Source organism: Aedes albopictus, chromosome 1 (genome assembly GCF_035046485.1).
Source record: "Aedes albopictus strain Foshan chromosome 1, AalbF5, whole genome shotgun sequence".
NCBI classification, from domain to species: Eukaryota; Metazoa; Arthropoda; class Insecta; order Diptera; family Culicidae; genus Aedes; species Aedes albopictus.
The window spans coordinates 269,771,618-269,790,308 of NC_085136.1; the positions used below are offsets into that span (position 1 = coordinate 269,771,618).

Consider the following 18,691-nt stretch of genomic DNA (forward strand, 5'->3'; position numbering starts at 1 on the left):
CCCTTCTGGGGACTCCTCCGGGAGGTTCCCTTCTGGGGACTCCTCCGGGAGGTTCCCTTCTGGGGACTCCTCCGGGAGGTTCCCTTCTGGGGACTCCTCCGGGAGGTTCCCTTCTGGGGACTCCTCCGGGAGGTTCCCTTCTGGGGACTCCTCCGGGAGGTTCCCTTCTGGGGACTCCTCCGGGAGGTTCCCTTCTGGGGACTCCTCCGGGAGGTTCCCTTCTGGGGACTCCTCCGGGAGGTTCCCTTCTGGGGACTCCTCCGGGAGGTTCCCTTCTGGGGACTCCTCCGGGAGGTTCCCTTCTGGGGACTCCTCCGGGAGGTTCCCTTCTGGGGACTCCTCCGGGAGGTTCCCTTCTGGGGACTCCTCCGGGAGGTTCCCTTCTGGGGACTCCTCCGGGAGGTTCCCTTCTGGGGACTCCTCCGGGAGGTTCCCTTCTGGGGACTCCTCCGGGAGGTTCCCTTCTGGGGACTCCTCCGGGAGGTTCCCTTCTGGGGACTCCTCCGGGAGGTTCCCTTCTGGGGACTCCTCCGGGAGGTTCCCTTCTGGGGACTCCTCCGGGAGGTTCCCTTCTGGGGACTCCTCCGGGAGGTTCCCTTCTGGGGACTCCTCCGGGAGGTTCCCTTCTGGGGACTCCTCCGGGAGGTTCCCTTCTGGGGACTCCTCCGGGAGGTTCCCTTCTGGGGACTCCTCCGGGAGGTTCCCTTCTGGGGACTCCTCCGGGAGGTTCCCTTCTGGGGACTCCTCCGGGAGGTTCCCTTCTGGGGACTCCTCCGGGAGGTTCCCTTCTGGGGACTCCTCCGGAGGTTCCCTTCTTTCTTTCAGGGGACTCCTCCAGGAGTTCCCTTTCAGGGGACTCCTCCAGGAGTTCCCTTTCAGGGGACTCCTGCAGGAGTTCCCTTTCAGGGGACTCCTCCAGGAGTTCCCTTTCAGGGGACTCCTCCAGGAGTTCCCTTTCAGGGGACTCCTCCAGGAGTTCCCTTTCAGGGGACTCTTCCAGGAGTTCCCTTTCAGGGGACTCCTCCAGGAGTTCCCTTTCAGGGGACTCCTCCAGGAGTTCCCTTTCAGGGGACTCCTCCAGGAGTTCCCTTTCTGGGGACTCCTCCGGGAGTTCCCTTTCTGGGGACTCCTCCGGGAGTTCCCTTTCTGGGGACTCCTCCGGGAGTTCCCTTTCTGGGGACTCCTCCGGGAGTTCCCTTTCTGGGGACTCCTCCGGGAGTTCCCTTTCTGGGGACTCCTCCGGGAGTTCCCTTTCTGGGGACTCCTCCGGGAGTTCCCTTTCTGGGGACTCCTCCAGGAGTTCCCTTTCAGGGGACTCCTGCAGGAGTTCCCTTTCAGGGGACTCCTCCAGGAGTTCCCTTTCAGGGGACTCCTCCAGGAGTTCCCTTTCAGGGGACTCCTCCAGGAGTTCCCTTTCAGGGGACTCCTCCAGGAGTTCCCTTTCAGGGGACTCCTCCAGGAGTTCCCTTTCAGAGGACTCCTCCAGGAGTTCCCTTTCAGGGGACTCCTCCAGGAGTTCCCTTTCAGGGGACTCCTCCAGGAGTTCCCTTTCAGGGGACTCTTCCAGGAGTTCCCTTTCAGGGGACTCCTCCAGGAGTTCCCTTTCAGGGGACTCCTCCAGGAGTTCCCTTTCAGGGGACTCCTCCAGGAGTTCCCTTTCTGGGGACTCCTCCGGGAGTTCCCTTTCTGGGGACTCCTCCGGGAGTTCCCTTTCTGGGGACTCCTCCGGGAGTTCCCTTTCTGGGGACTCCTCCGGGAGTTCCCTTTCTGGGGACTCCTCCGGGAGTTCCCTTTCTGGGGACTCCTCCGGGAGTTCCCTTTCTGGGGACTCCTCCGGGAGTTCCCTTTCTGGGGACTCCTCCGGGAGTTCCCTTTCTGGGGACTCCTCCGGGAGTTCCCTTTCTGGGGACTCCTCCGGGAGTTCCCTTTCTGGGGACTCCTCCGGGAGTTCCCTTTCTGGGGACTCCTCCGGGAGTTCCCTTTCTGGGGACTCCTCCGGGAGTTCCCTTTCTGGGGACTCCTCCGGGAGTTCCCTTTCTGGGGACTCCTCCGGGAGTTCCCTTTCTGGGGACTCCTCCGGGAGTTCCCTTTCTGGGGACTCCTCCGGGAGTTCCCTTTCTGGGGACTCCTCCGGGAGTTCCCTTTCTGGGGACTCCTCCGGGAGTTCCCTTTCTGGGGACTCCTCCGGGAGTTCCCTTTCTGGGGACTCCTCCGGGAGTTCCCTTTCTGGGGACTCCTCCGGGAGTTCCCTTTCTGGGGACTCCTCCGGGAGTTCCCTTTCTGGGGACTCCTCCGGGAGTTCCCTTTCTGGGGACTCCTCCGGGAGTTCCCTTTCTGGGGACTCCTCTGGGAGTTCCCTTTCTGGGGACTCCTCCGGGAGTTCCCTTTCTGGGGACTCCTCCGGGAGTTCCCTTTCTGGGGACTCCTCCGGGAGTTCCCTTTCTGGGGACTCCTCCGGGAGTTCCCTTTCTGGGGACTCCTCCGGGAGTTCCCTTTCTGGGAACTCCTCCAGGAATTCTCTTCCGGGGACTCCTCCAGGAGTTCTCTTCCGGGGACTCCTCCAGGAGTTCTCTTCCGGGGACTCCTCCAGGAGTTCTCTTCCGGGGACTCCTCCAGGAGTTCCCTTCTAAGAACTCCTCCAGGAGTTCCGTTCTGGGAACTCCTCCAGGAGTTTCCTTCTGGGGACTCCTCCAGGAGTTCCCTTCTGGGGACTCCTCCAGGAGTTGTCTTCTGGGGACTCCTCCAGGAGTTCCCTTCTGGGGACTCCTCCAGGAGTTCCCTTCTGGGGACTCCTCCAGGAGTTCCCTTCTGGGGACTCCTCCAGCAGTTCCCTCTGGTGATTCCTCCAGGAGTTCTAGGAACTCCTCCAAGAGTTCTGGGGACTCCTCCAAGAGTTCTGAGGACTCCTCCAGGAGTTTCCTTCTGGGGACTCCTCCAGGAGTTCCCTTCTGGGGACTCCTCCAGGAGTTCCCTTCTGGGGACTCCTCCAGGAGTTCCCTTCTGGGGACTCCTCCAGGAGTTCCCTTCTGGGGACTCCTCCAGGAGTTCCCTTCTGGGGACTCCTCCAGGAGTTCCCTTCTGGGGACTCCTCCAGGAGTTTCCTTCTGGGGACTCCTCCTGGAGTTCCCTTCTGGGGACTCCTCCAGGAGTTCCCTTCTGGGGACTCCTCCTGGAGTTCCCTTTTGTGGACTCCTCCAGGAGGTCCCTTCTGGGGACTGCTTCAGGAGGTTCCCCTCTTTCAGCAGTTTCCAATGAGGATTCCTCTAGGAGTTCCCTCTGGTGATTCCTCCAGGGCTTTCCTCTGGGGATTCCTCCAGATTCCCTCAGGGGATTTCTCCAAGAGTTTATTCTTAGGATGAATTTAAAAGTAACTCTACGCATTCTTCCTGGGGATTCCTCCAGGAGTTCTATCTACAAAAATTTCAAAGATTTCTGGAGATTTTCTCCAGAAATACAATTTGAGTATTTGCCAGAAGTTAGTTTCGTTTGAGGATTTCCCCTGAAAATTCTTCCAAGAGTTCCTTGTGGGCTATCTTCCAGAAGTACATCCTAGCGATTACTACAGTGGCTCCACTTGTGGATTTCTCCGAGAGTTCCCCCTGGCGACTTCGCCGGATATTTCGTCTTTGGAGCCAAGAATTTCCTTTGAAGATTCTGCTATAACTCCCTGTGCAAATTTGACCTGGAATTTTCTTTCAAAATTCTTCCTGGGGTTCCTTTCGGGGATATCCCAGGTGTTCCTCCAAGATACTTCAGGAGATTCGGTTGGGGATCTATTTAGGAGTTTCTACTGGGGATTTCTCTAGAAGTAGTTTCTGAAAATACTCCACGAGTTCCTTCTGAAGATATCTTCAGGTATTCCATCTGGTTTCTCTCAAAATGATTTTAGGTCGTCTCGCAAGCGTAGTTTTAGTAATTCTTCCAAAGATTTTTCTAGGATTTTTTTCAGGAATCCCTTCAAAGGTTGTTCTAGGTACTATTCTAAAATGCAGTTAAGGAATTCTTGAATGAATTTCTCCGCAAATTTTTCCAAGGATTTCTCCAAGAATTCTTTCGTAGACTTGTGTTCCAGAAAAACTTGCGAGGATTCCAAAGATATCTCTGGGATTGCTTTAATTTTTTTTTCCTAACGGAATTTTAGAAGAATTCTTGAATGATTTCTGTATTGAAATATTTCTTGGAGTAATTTTTAGAAAAGCTCCTAGATGAGCTTGTTTCTTCTTGAAAGAATTAAAATCCTTGGAGAAACTGTAAAAGATTATCATGAGGAATGATGGCATTAGTACGTGGAGGATTTCTTAGAATAACTCTGTAAAAAAATTCAGAAAGATTTCTTGGAGTAATCCTTGAATAATATCTAAATAATCCACTTCAAGAACTCCCTGAGAATTACTTGCGAGAATTTCCGGGGTATCCCAAGAAAAATTTGAAGAAATCATTCTTTTTGGAAGTCTTTGAAAGAATTCTTAGAGGAATCCTTAGAAGAAATCCTGAAAGATACCATTGATAAATTTCTGGAAGACTCCAGGGAAGGATTTCTGGAGGTAATCCTGAAAAAAAAATTCGTGTCGGTAATCCTTGAAAGAATTGCTGTTGAAATCCTAAAGGCAATTTTCGCAGAAAAAGTATGAAGGGATTCTTGTAGGAAGTTATAAAGTGAATCCAAAGATTTTTTTTATTCTGGGTTTCCAAAAAAATGTTGATGTTTCTCGGAAAATCCTAGGGAGGTTTCTGGGACAATTTGCGGAGGAAATACTTGAGAAATTCGTAGGAATCCTCGGAAAATACAGAAATGTTTTGGTTGAAGAAATTCCTTTAAAAAAAACTTTCGAAGAATTTCCTGCGAAAAACATTGGAAAAATTACTTTACAAACATCAGAAGGAATTGCGGAAAATCCTTGGAAAAGACTTGCAGCCATTCATGAAGAAGGCCTTGGAGAAATCACTTGAGGAACTCAATAATTCCTTGAATAAAAATTGCACAATGAGTTTATAGCACAAATTTCAAGAATTTGAGAAAAGTATTCTGAAAGATTTTTTTTTTGAGAATGTATTGGAGGAATGTTCTGAGGAATAATTGTTTAATACTTGCCTAGAGGAATACCTCATGGGTTTCTGTGAAGTACTCCTAGAGCAGACCTTTGAAAGTTTTTAGAATTTCTCACATGAAAAACTCGAGAAACTCTTGGGAAAATTCCAGGAGGAACTCCAACATAGATTCCTAGTGATATTGCTGGAGGAAATTTGGCGATCTCCTGATAAAGTTCCTGAGAATTCCTGAGGAGGTCTTGGAAGACCTTTCTAAACATTTGTGAATATTTATAAGAGGAACTTCTTACAGATATTTCAGAGCAGTTCCTGGATAAAAAAACGGAAACAATACTAGGAGAATCGCTGGACGATTTATCAAAATCACGTCTGGAAGAGTTTTCCAAGGGCTCCTAGAAGATCTTCCCGTGGAACATCTGGAAAGTTCTTGGAGCAACGCTTCGAAACGTTCCCAAAGCGATTCCTGGAAAAGAAACTATTTGAAGAATTTCCTGATGAATCCCTAGAATGAACTGACGTGGGATCGTCACATTCAGATGGTCGCAAGTAAAATGTCGTCAATGTGTGGAATTTTGAGCCGCATTAGTAGTTTCCTTCCAAGAAAAGCTTTACTGCAGTTTTACTTTGCACATATACACTCTCACCTAACATATGTAATTACATCATGGGGTAGGGCGTGCAAGTCTAAACTAAAAAAGTTGCAAACAATTCAAAATAGGTGTCTCAAAATTATTTTCAAGCTACCGTTATTGTATTCGTCAAATCGCTTATACTCAGATTTACCCCACAACATTCTACCTGTAATAGGGCTATGCGATGAGCAAACTCTACTTTTGGTCCATAAAGTGCTACACTGCCCTACGACTTTGAACAACTTACCCATTACTGTTGTACCTCGGATTCGCAGCTCCAGGCAAGCTAACAATTTGACTAGGTCCCGTGCGTTTTCAAATTTTGGTCAAAATCGGTTTTCGTTTATAGGTCCAACCAAATTCAACTCTTTACCACGTAATATTCAACAGATAAGTAATTTCATTTTCTTTAAAACTAATCTTAAACGTTACCTTAAAAACCACATATCACAGCTAGTAATTTAGTCATATCGGATCGTATTTTTTTTTTTTTAATTCTGGTAAATGTATGTCAACCACCTGCGAACAATTACGTTTCTATTGTTATTAGATTAAATTAATTGTAATTATTCTTTTTTTTTTGTTTATCTTGCGTGCTTCTTTAAAAGGATAATCAATCCACTAGAAGCATTTTACAGTTTTGTTTTGTTTATATCCCAGCCATTAGTTTTTGCTTTTGTTTGATTTGTTGTGTTGCCTACGGCTGGGGCTTGAGTGTCCACTACCAGGAGGCTCAACAATGAGTCTTTTGGTGTGGGGGAGAGCGGAAAGTCACTCAAAAAAAAAAAAAAAAAAAAAAAAAAAAAAAAAAAAAAAAAAAAAAAAAAAAAAAAAAAAACAAAAACTTCTTGAAGAATTTTCTAGAACGAACTTCTGGCAAAAATCTCGGTGGAAATTCTAGAAGAATCCTCAGAAGAACTTTTAAAAGAATGTTTAGAAGCTCTATCAAAAGAATTCACTTAAAAAAAAATGAGAAAAAAATCAGGAGAAACTTCTCGAATATTTCCTAAGTTTCAAAATAATTTACGGGGTAATATTCTCGGAGGAAATTCAGGATCTCCAGTAAGGCTGAAGGAGTTAGTACAATATGGAAGAAGTCCCGTAAAACTTTTGTACGATTTCTTCATAAAATGTTTTCTGGAACAATTCGGAAGAACCTGTGGAAAACAATCCCAAAGAAATTCTGGGAGAGCTTTTGGATGATTTCCTGGAAGAGCATCTGGTTAGAATTTCTCGCATACACATTAGAATAATTCTGGAAATATGTAAAAAAAACTTGAAAGCGAAATTTAGGACGAATTCGGGAACAATTGTTAGAAAAAAAAACACTGCATGAACTTCTAGACAAAATCTTGAATTAGTTTTGGAGAAATTTTTAGAAGAACTAGTAGAACTTCTGAAGAGATAGTTAGAGAAATTTCTGAAAGTATGAGCTTCCAAAAGGTCTTATAGAATTTTTGTAAGAATTTAACGTGCTTTGAATATCAACGCTTTATACAGCAATCTGTAGTTTACAGTACCAACCAACCCTATAGCAAGACACCGAATTCCTATTTGCATTATCCTCTCCTAGGGGTGACCGCATGGCATAGGTGAGTGATGATCATGACAGGACTACATTCGTTTTAAGCGAAAGATAAGAAACCCCGACCAAAGTTCCCTTTTTTTCTTGCCCAGTCCCCGTCCCAGGCGCTATAATTACCGAATTGGTTTGGCACAGGTGGCTTGCGGACGACCTCGGGACCCCCGGTGTATTCGTGCCATCGATAGGTGCTTCTGTATTCCGAGTGGAGCTGAAATGAAATAGGAGAGAGAAGAAAAAAACACGTGATGTAATAACCATTTTCACAGTCCAACCGCATGCAAGGAATGGGAATGTTTTCATATAAATATACGTAGTCCGGGTAGGCAATGTCAAGTGGGAAGCGAAAAAACAACAGCGCCGCCAGACTGTGCATTAAAATGGATTTAATATGGAAATGAGCACGGATTTGCACGGGTTTCTCACTTCTGTGGATGCGTTGCGACCACCACACACCGCACAAACACAAGCAAAACGGAAGTGGTTGGTTGAAGAAAGTGCTGTAAAACGTCGTTTGTCTTTAGCAGCAGCAGCAGCGCTGGCACAGACAAACGGAACACTCATAACACTCATAAAAGCTCAGTTTACAACTACCATTTATCTGGAAGGAATCTACTATGAAACAAAAGATTTTCCCACAAACTTAAGGCACCAGGCACGCCGAACATCAAATGAAACGATTCACGGCTTAGATTTTCTGTTTGTCTGTGATCCTGGCTTGCGAAACAGTAATGGAATAATGGTTTGAAGTCGTTCGTTTGGAAACGAGAATCTGGAAAAATGGGAAGCAACATAAAAATGAATGCTTCATAGCTGGAAAAGTTCATAACGTGCCCTGCTTAAAACTACATATTTTGCTGAGGAAACTTTTGAGAATAAGAGAGTTGGACCATTTGGACACTATTCGATATAACGTTGTCGTCCCACGGTGTGCCAAAAACCGTTATAAACAAATAAAAATGTCCACCCAAATGGCACCCGGCATTCGAAAGATATAGGGTAGTGCACCCAGAAATCGCCCTGTTTACGCATAGATTTGTCTTAAACAGCTCAAAAATATTATTTTTCATGGGAATCCTTTAAGAAGACCTTTTACAGTATGTAGTTATACAACTATTCTGTCTGTTTTCACATTAAAACACTTATGTTAACTAGAAATCAATGAAAAAAATCATGTATTTCAGAAGCGCCTAGTGAAACCCAATTTCGACCCCCGAAATCCTATTTTCGCCCACCACTGGAACCAGTTTTCGCCCACATAAAAAAATAATATATATTCCATTTATTTTCGATGTTCTTACGCTAAAATAAGGACCAATACCATGCAGAGATATACAATAGAAATGAATAAAATTATAATAGTTTTGTTTTAGGAAAATTTATTAAATCGAATTCATGAGCAGTATAATCAGCAATTGAAACATAAGTTATCGAAGTCAAGTGTTGCATCATTTTTTCTTAGAAAGTACACGCCGTGGTTTCTTTAAAGCTTTCTTCTCTTCTTGTTGTTTCTTTTTCAGCTCATTCGCAATTTTCCGTTCTTCGCGAAGCTTCTTTCTATTTTCCTTTTCTTCAGCCAAACGTCGCTTTTCTTCTTCCTTTTCTGAGAACTCACGAACAAACTCATCTGATGTTAAAACGTGATACCGTTTAGATCGGTATTGTCGCTTGTTCTCACGCTGCAGAGTCGGAGGTGGCATCAAAAAATCCTTCAGTGATGACCTTTGTGATGCTGAGGCGTTGTCGATGGGCTCGTCATCGATTGCAGGGGTAACGGATGTTGAGGAGTCAGCGCTCGTGTTGACTTCAACCTCCCGCTCAACTGGTACATCGAAGGCCGCCGTATTTGTGTTCAAATTCAGTTCGGCGTCTTCGTTATTGCAACATTCCAACGAATTTATAGCTTCGGGCGCTGCTTCTTCTAGGATTCGAAAGATGTCAAACAGAGCTTCTTCTTCAGGATTGTCGAGAACAATGAAATCGCTCCTGAATTTTTTAGCCCGCGTTGATCCTATCACTGAAGCGCACTGTTCCAGTGCTAGTTTAGCTTTCTGTAAGTCCGTTTGGGGAACCTCGGATACCCCATCTGACATCACTTCAGAGACCTCTTGCTCGGCAGACTTACCCATACATTTACTATAATCTATGGCATTGCAATCCCATGGATATAAACCCGACACCCTGAATCCGTTAGAGATGCTTCTCGTAGTAAGCGAGTGTCGAAGACAGTCCTGAAGAACACCTGCAAAGTCCTTCAGCGTTACCTTTCGTAGCCGATCGTCCCTACGAAATCTTTCTACCGCTTTTGGCCAACCGTTTTTTAACGGTTTGAATGCCGATACATCAGCGGGTTGCATGATTCTGGTCACATTTGGGTACAGTGCAATGAGCTCAATACCCAGATCCTGGCACATTTTTGATGTTTCCAGGTTAATGTGGCTGCTATGCCCATCAATGATAAAGATTACCGGTTTCTTAATTTGATTTCGTTCGAGATACGGATTAAGAGCAGTCTCAATGTAGTGTCTGAACACGACGGACGTCATCCACCCATTATCCGACTTACCAATACCCCACGTCGGGGGGACTGACTGGGCAATATCCTGTGGAATGTTTTTGTACGGGTAGATGATGGTAGGTGGCACGGTTTCCCCTGACGCATGGAAAGTAAACATGACAGTGACATTGAGCTTACTGCTGTTCCTTTCAACATCATACACATTCCGGCTACCACGCAATGCCAAAACCGTTTTGGTTTTTGGGTTGAGATTGAAGGAGGTTTCGTCTCCATTCAAAATCCTGCGAGGATCATCCAGAACATGCATGAGATTTTTTTCTGTCAAATATGTTTCAATTTGTCGAAACCAGGATTTGATGTCGTCAGGTGAAACCTTCGCACTGGCGTTTGTAATGAACTCGGGAGTCCTTAGCGCTATTTTTGGTCGACGTTGTAGGAACAGTTTTAGCCATTTCTTGCCTGAAAACACTTTTTGTTCATCGACGTCAATTCATATATATTTTTTGATAATTCATACCTGGATAGTTGTTGATAAACGGGTTGTCTCGTGGATTTTCATCAAGGAAGTGCTTGACACTCTCCCTCAGCATATCTTTGGTGACCGGTATGCCTCTGCGCTGACTGTCAAAGACCCATGATTCCAGCTCGTCCTCTTCCTGTTCGGTTAATACCGACATTGGTCCAGACCGATACACTGCGCGATCTTTCATTTTCAGACGGGACCGAATAGTTGACCTCGGAACGCCGTAATGCTTAGCTGCTTTATTCACGCCCATCTCTTTACTCCGAACTTTCCGAACAGCAGCGGCGATTTCATCCGCAGAGTACGACGTACGATATTTCTTACTTGGTTTGGATTCCTGCTTAGCATAGATGAATGTTCATTGTGGCATAATATGATTAAATTTTGAATATACTCACCATTTTCATTGAATAAACAACCTTTTTCAGAAAATTGGCACAGGCGGGTCGAAATCTGGTGTCGTGTGAGAAACGATAACAGTATATGACAGTTCGCCCAGGGCGATTACTGGGTCGGTTGCTGCGATTGATCACCAGTTTTCGCCTTCCGTATTTTTTTGAATTTAATGATATAAACCACAAAAGTACGAATTATGTAGCTTTGTATTATTCAATTTAGATAGTATTTGATATAATGTACGTGAACAAGGATAGAAATTGTAGCATTTTATACATTTTTTCCTCACTTAGATTTTTTGCACCTCTAATAATTTCACGCATAGTTTTACCTCGACTGAGCATGGGTCTCTTTTAACCTATTTTTTAGTTATATATTGCATCATATAATACAGTAATGTGCGTATTTTTTTCAAGAAAATTAATTTAATTATTCGTTGCTGTCACGGTAAACATTATAAGTAAAGTTTCAATACATTTCCAATAAGGAAGACCCAGTAAGAGGGCGAAAACTGGGGTGTGGGCGATTTCTGGGTGCTCTACCCTACTGTTCTAGTAGCTCCTCCGAAAATTTGAAAATGTTTCATCGAGGGAAACTAAAGTTTTTGTGATTTGAAGATTTTGAGCCATTTCTATACAATTTCCTTATATAGAATCATGAGATAAACCATGTCAAAGCACTTCATTTCAAATGCACACTAGCGCCACATAGCGGCGAAATTACGCACTAAACTAAACACCATTTGATAGCCATAGACCTTCAGATCAACTTTGCTGAAGACACGAACTTTCTAGGAGGTCAGAATCATGAGATAAACCATGTCAAAGAACTTCGTTTCAATGGCACACTAGCGCCACATAGTGGCGGAATTACGTATCAAACATTTCACCATTTGAGGGTCATAAACCTGCTGAACAACTTTGCTGAAGGTCTTAACTTTGCAGAGGGTACGGTTTTTTAGATATAGTTTAGTAAATCACAAGGTTCTCAGGTGATGCCAAACTTTTCGGGGTGCTGCAATATTCAATTGGGGTGTTGCAATACTAAACGATGCGATTCCATATTTATGGCGGGTAGTGTATGAGAAAATATGCGCGCACGATGTGCCTGGAACCACTATTAACAAATAAAAATATATCTACACTATATTGCCACCCGGTATTTGAAAGATATACTATTTTAGCATCATCTCAGTTAATTTGAAAATGTTTAATATAGGGATACGAAAGTTTTTACTGTTTGAAGATTTTCTTCTATTTTCATAGAATTCAATAGCTCATACAATATGGCAATATTGTCATAGGATGTTTTATTGGCTCTTCAAATCATAAACAAATATTCATAAGTTGCACAAACACCATTCCAAAGATAAAACATTCAAACAACTTCTCTGAAAATTTGACAACATTTCATTAAAACGATCGCAAATTACAGTTGTTTGAAAGTATAAGATATGATAAAGTATATTGAAAATGCAGTATTTTCACAAATTATTATTTCAATTGTTATTTTAATCATTCCTCGCAATGAATATATATTTTTAACTTATCTTATACTTTGATTATACATCACATTTTTGCGATATTGTTACATTATACCAACGAATTACAAAGCTTCCTAGGAATACCAAAATCTAGGGCTGTTAATTCACTTTAACGCTCGTTTCACCATAAAACGTTTTCAAATTCACCGACAACATACCAACACATAACGTGCTTAAAACAAAAAAGGGGGCCAAACTCTTAGAAAGTTTATGCAATCAAAGCTCACGGCGTGCCACATTTTTATTTGTATTCGAGTAGCAGGTAGAGCTATGGAATATTAATTAGATTCTCAAACCACGGTAATTGACATTTCTCTCAATGAAATATTGTCAAATTTTCAGTGAGGTTGCTTGAATATTGTACTTTTGAAATTTGTGAAACTCATTACACCGTTAAACACTAGTTCGCGTTATGGGATGAGAAAAATAATAATAGGGGTTAGGGACCCTAGAAACCCTAATGCGTATATCAATTGAACACCCCCAAGTTCTCAATCCAAACTTCGGTTTTGAACTGTGAAGTCCCGTTCCAATATTTTTCGAAAATTCTTTCACCATGACACTTCTAGGGTTCCAAAATCCTATTGTTTTTTCTTATCTCATAATACGATTTTTTTTAAATTTTGCTGAGCAGTGTTATTATTTGTTTATGATGTGAAGAGCACCGTATGACGATATTCCCATAAATGAGCTATCAATATAGAGGGAAATCTTCAAACAGGGAGTGGACCTGGTGTGATGGTAAGAACACATGACTATCACGCCGGGGACCTGGGATCAAACCCCAGTCCCGACAAAAACTCACAAAATGTGGGTTCTTCTTTCGGAAGGGAAGTAAAGCGTGGATCCCGAGATGAACTAGCTAAGGCTAAAAATCTCGTTAATACAAATAAAAAAAAATCTTCAAACAGTAAATACTTTGATTTTCCTCATTAAAACATTTTCAATTTTTTGGAGGAGATACTAGAATAGTATATCTTTCGAATGCCGAGTGTTAGTTTGGAGTACATTTTTATTTGTTAATAGCGGTATCAGGCACACCGTGCGTGCATATATACTCATATAGATAAGAAAATCCTATAGAAATGGCTCAAAATCTTCAAATAACAAAAGCTTCAGTTTCCCTCGATGAAACATTTTCAAATTTTCAGAGGAGATACAAGAATAGTATATCTTTCGAATGCCGGGTGCCATTTGGATGGACATTTTTATTTGTTAATAACGGTTTTTGGCACACCGTGGTCCATGATTTTGAGTTCTGTCTGGTCGATCCTGTCGTAGACCGCTTTGAAGGTGCGAAGAGATTTAGTATTTAACCAGTAACCAGTAACCAGTAATCGTATAAGATGTTTCATAAGATGATAAAGTGGAGGCCATATGCTTGTATGCCTCCATTTAGACGCATATCGCTTCCACTTTAACATCTTGTTCAACATCTTATACTATATCTGGTTGACTGGGTATGGCATTTCCTAGGGATTAGTATTAGAGTGAATATATGAACCATGTTGTCGATCGGCCGTTGATGAAGCCGACTTAATAACTTTCCAGGTACTCACTCACTTCAGGGGATCGACAATGGAAGACTAATTGGGTTAGGAATTTGTAGGCAGTTTTCGAAATAGTGATTACTCGAAAGATCAAAAACGTGATTCATCTCTGAGTTTCAATAGAAATCATCAACGTTTTGAATTTCAATGATTGTTTGAATCGCATTTTTGAAGTGTTAAGGTTGAAGGATTCGTCATTGACAACACCGTCATCATTGAAATTTCGAAAGCAGTTTTCTCGTTCAAAACATAAATGTTCGTTATGAAAATGTATTCACTGTATTCCATTCTCCATCTGAAATACAGTGAATACATTTTCATTACGAACATTTGTGTTTTGAACGAGAAAACTGCTTTTGAAATTTCAATGATGACGATGTTGTCAATGACGAATCCTTCAACCTTAAATAACGGGCAATTCTGCAACCACGCAGCTGAAAAAGAACCATCACACTGTGAGTAAGCATATATGATGCTACTTTTTCATGCGAATATTCGCTTTTGTGGCTGAGATTTATCACTTTAAAATTTCGAGCAACATACCCAACATGACTGCCGATGCCTGATAATGGGCTACTCTTGTGTTCTCTTCCCCAGTTTTTTTTTTCTCTCTATTTTGTCTTTTTGTGTTTTGTTCCTGGCCATCCGGCAGACGAATACCGACAAGGTGGTACCAACACTATAAGGCGACGAAAACGCTTAGCCAAAGACACCGCCCGGATGAGCTTCAGAGAACCCTTAACCCCAGCCCTTTCCAAGCTCATCCTTAAAACATTGTGACTTACTAACCTCGAGCTGCCACGAGTACCCTGGCTACGACCCATACTAACTATGGTGCATATATAAGATTGCATTTGTACATATCATACAAAAATTGAGCTTTGGCTCCGCAAAGCGTTAAACGTGATTGAGCCCCAAATAAATGAACTAGATAAAAACAATGGGCTACTCGGCTTCAACTTCCTTGTAAAAGGGTCAGATTACCCCTTTCTTCCACTGTTCCGGTAGCTGTTTAGTTTCTCGTGCCCCGGGTCCTACTTCATCTGCGATGCGGACGATTTTGATTCATTTACCTAGCGTTGGTAGTTTCAGCCTAATTAGTTTCGCCGGAATACCATATTCTGACATTGTCTTCACACTCAAAACAGATTTGCGGGCTCGGCAAAAACGCGCACAGCCGTCTGCTCAGTAAAACTATCAGCTGATATCCCAGCAAAAAGTGACATTTGTTAGCTGACTCTCAGCAAAACGATTGCTGAAGCTCATCAATGAACTGTCAAAATTGCTGAGATCTCAGCAAAATTGTTGTTTGCTGATTACTCGGCTGTGCAAATCTCGGCAAAAGAATTGAAAAATGCTGATATCCCGGCAATCTGAATTAAGTGTGTTCCAAAGCATATTTATTTCCACTTAATCGTACGCTGCTTCCTCTTTTGCGCCGTCTTTTATCGGCCCATATCCTCGGAATCCGGTAGCTACACATTTCCGTGGGTAAAAATTTCGATAGGGATCTTGACCTTCCCAGCAGGCTTGCTGTTTTTCAGCTCCTTGAGGGACTTCTTAATCTCATTCAAAGCTAGTGGTTGCTCTGTCGCAGTCTTGTGACGTGTGTCATTGACAATTGCATAAAAGCTCCGCATATCGTTCCAATCCATACTTTCCTTGCTTTAGCAATCCCACTCTCCTCGTGCTGCCGTTTCTTGCTGCGGTGGCTTCATTTCTCTTATGGTATTGGCACCCTGTACTGCTCTCTGTTGAGCCGAGTACCAGCCACTGGCATTCATCTTTCGTCGGCATTCTATTCGTTCGTCACTCGTTGGTGTGTCACTTGTGTTGGTGTCACTGAGCGGTACTTATCACCTCTAGCGCTGTTGTCTCCGCTATTTCAAGGACAATCTCCTTTACACTGCTGGCATTACCAGATCCGTTGATATCTCCTACTCGCTCGTTAGCCTTCTGATGGTACAGTACAGCAACAACTTTGATTGACAAGCGCTGGATTTTTTTTTCTTCCTCCCCTGTTGGGGAAATTAAGCCACTGCGTCCAATAGGCTGAAGCATTGGATATTAAAACCACAGACAAACAGACGTCTCATTCTACTCATTTATCATCGTTACCCTTTTTAACGGTTAGTTCAAATAATTTGAAGTTTGCAAATCGCTCGGTCACGACGCTCGCATCGTTTTTACTCCTGTTTGACGTTTGCTCACTACCGCCACCTACTGAGTGGTATGCGTAACACAGCCTGATTAGCATTGGGCGATTATCTTTTCGAGACGATGATTTTATCGCAATTTGTTCCAAGTGATACGGTTGTTTGTCTGTCTTAAAACGCTTGCTTGTTTCTGTTGTTTGTTAAACTCATGACGCTGGATAATCGCGCCTGAGTTTTGCGACTACAATATAATGATCCGAGTCATAGAGTTGCGATGGGGATCGCGATCGGGTGGAATTGTTCAAAAGAAAAAGTGAAAAATGACGCGTGTTTGGGGCAGTTGCACATTGTCCTTCCTCGTGATAAAAATGGATGCTCACTTGATAGCAAACAGTATTTCGGAAAATTGAAGGAGTCAAGTTGCGATCGGTCATCCAACGACATGAACTGGGTGAGATCATTCCGAGTTTTTTTTTTCTTTACATACTAGAAGAAGTTGGAGTAATTTCGCCAATGCGTTTTCATGAGGACTCCTGGAACCTGTAATATCTGCAAATTAATCTTATAGCTCTGGTGCTGGCCTAATATTGAAGCGATAAAGATGTTAGAAGAAATTGATTGCAGTTCTCAACAATCATTGAGCAAATTTAAAAATTTAAAAGAATTGGCTTAATTACCTCAACGGCTGTCGATCACAGGTAACACATGGGACTACTCTTAGTAAAATAGATAATTCGCAAATAGCTATCTAAGCTTGAAAGTTGATTCTCCCTATACTCTAAGTTCAATAATGTTGGAAACGCGCGCGCCGTGAGTCGGTCGGTTTTCTCGGTAGGGAATGGGTCCGCGAATATTGAATGCGAAATTAGAAGCGCGCGATAAGTTTCGTGGGAAAGTCGGTTTCCATGGTTGTGTAAACGATCAATGCGGTGACATGTTTACATAGAACGATCGTTGACGTATGTGCATTACCCTTACTATCGCGACCAAATAAATCATAATCGTGATGAAGACCGCGACGTGTACCTTTATTTAAACTTGTGGATCATATCACCTACCAAAGGTGGATACAAGATCCACATCTTACCCTATCCTACTAACAAATATTCCTTCCTTCCCGAGACAGCTGTGGGGGTGCTGTGGATTCCACGGTTTCTAGTGACAACGGTTGTCATTCCTTCCCTTCCTGATGACCGTAAGGACGTGGTTATTGACTTTCAAATATTGAACTCTCAAATTGTGCACATTAAGAGTGTGTAGCTAGTCCCAAGCACCATTCATTGGATCTCTGTGCAACTTCGATTGTTCTGGTCAATCACGGAGTAGCAACTAAATACGATGTGTAGTGGAAAGTGGGGTAATATGCTATTTTTCAAACTTTCATCGTTTTCAATGATATACAGCCTCATATGTTAGGCTTTCAAAGTGGTAACAGCAACTAGACAATATTTGCTCGATGCTTCAGCAAAAATATTCACTAAATCATTGCATTTTCATCGTTTTTTAGCGATTTCAACAACTGGTTCATAAAACGGAAGTGCTGCAAAAAGGCCATCTGCCATGGGGTAAGATGCCACTTCATGAAAACATTCAAAAATTACGTCCATCAATTTTCTGGCATTTTCGTCTCACTTTCACCCCTCTGTCACGTTTTTTCCTACACTCAATACATGGAGTGCCGCCCCCTCCCCGCTAAGCGATGGTCGTCATATTTGAATGACCCCTAACATGGATAGCGTAGACATCAACAACCATGCGTCTCCATGGGTGCCTCAATCTCCATGCAAACACTTGGCTGGTACCTAATAAAATCACCAGAAAACTTAATTGCAAGCACGAAAAACCGGAAGTTGTCAATTTTCATTGGGAAATCAACATATTTTTTCGGATTTTTGGTGGCCTAGCTTCTAGAAAAATATTTAATGCAAACATATCTTGACACCATTCACCTATAGCAATGACCAAGTCCCATTCAGGAATGATTTTATGAGTTGGGACATTTTACCCGGCGCAGTATCATAACGTCCGAGGCCATAAAGTCCCAGGACTTTATGGCGCATTTTTCCGGGGCATAACGTCCGAACTTGCAGATACGCCACGAAGTCCAAGGAAAGAAGGCACATAGGATATTATGACGCATCCAAACTTTTGGACGCTATTTCGCAAAAAAACGCGACTTAATGTCCGGGACTGTATGGCCTCGGACGTTGTGACCCGGCCCCATTTTACCCCATCTTGACATTTTGGGCTCTGTTCCCCTACGGTTATCTTTGCTTTGTTCGATCGTTGTCGTTGGTCTCGATTTGTATCTTCTGTTTTTTTTGGCCGGCTCTGAGGGCATAACACCAACACCCTGGTTTACTGTATGTATACGACCAAATTTTCCACCAGGGTCGCTTACTCGATTTTCCCTAGGGTTGTTCGTATCTCGGCCAGTTCCAACTAGGAGGTAAGGATCGGAGTTGTATGGCAGGGAGCTGAAAGACCTTACAAGAGGTCTGATTTGATGTGCCAGCTTTTACCATGCCAGAGAAAAGATTCACCGCCGGGAACTATTCGAATAAATCTTGTAAAGATGGAGCGTCAAAGGGACCCGAGCAGGAGAAAATAGCTAAAGAATACCTAACTCAGGTATGGTAAACCGAATACCTACTACCTGAATGAGATATTGAGAAGCACTGCAAAAGAGGTAGAATACCTAAAATAATAACTGGTGTGTATTTTGTACATAACGCGTGAATA

The 18,691-nt window shown here is 43.2% G+C and overlaps 1 protein-coding gene across 7 annotated transcripts in view; it reads right to left on the reverse strand.

The window, feature by feature from the left end:
* LOC109429334 (serine/arginine repetitive matrix protein 1) overlaps positions 1-18,691 on the reverse strand; it is a 497,632-nt gene that overhangs the window by 427,206 nt on the left and 51,735 nt on the right. For all 7 annotated transcript variants that reach the window (XM_062846750.1, XM_062846749.1, XM_062846752.1 and 4 more), the window contains one exon: positions 7,384-7,474. In XM_062846750.1, coding sequence (XP_062702734.1) covers positions 7,384-7,474 — 91 coding nt within the window. The remainder of the gene's footprint in view (positions 1-7,383; positions 7,475-18,691) is intronic.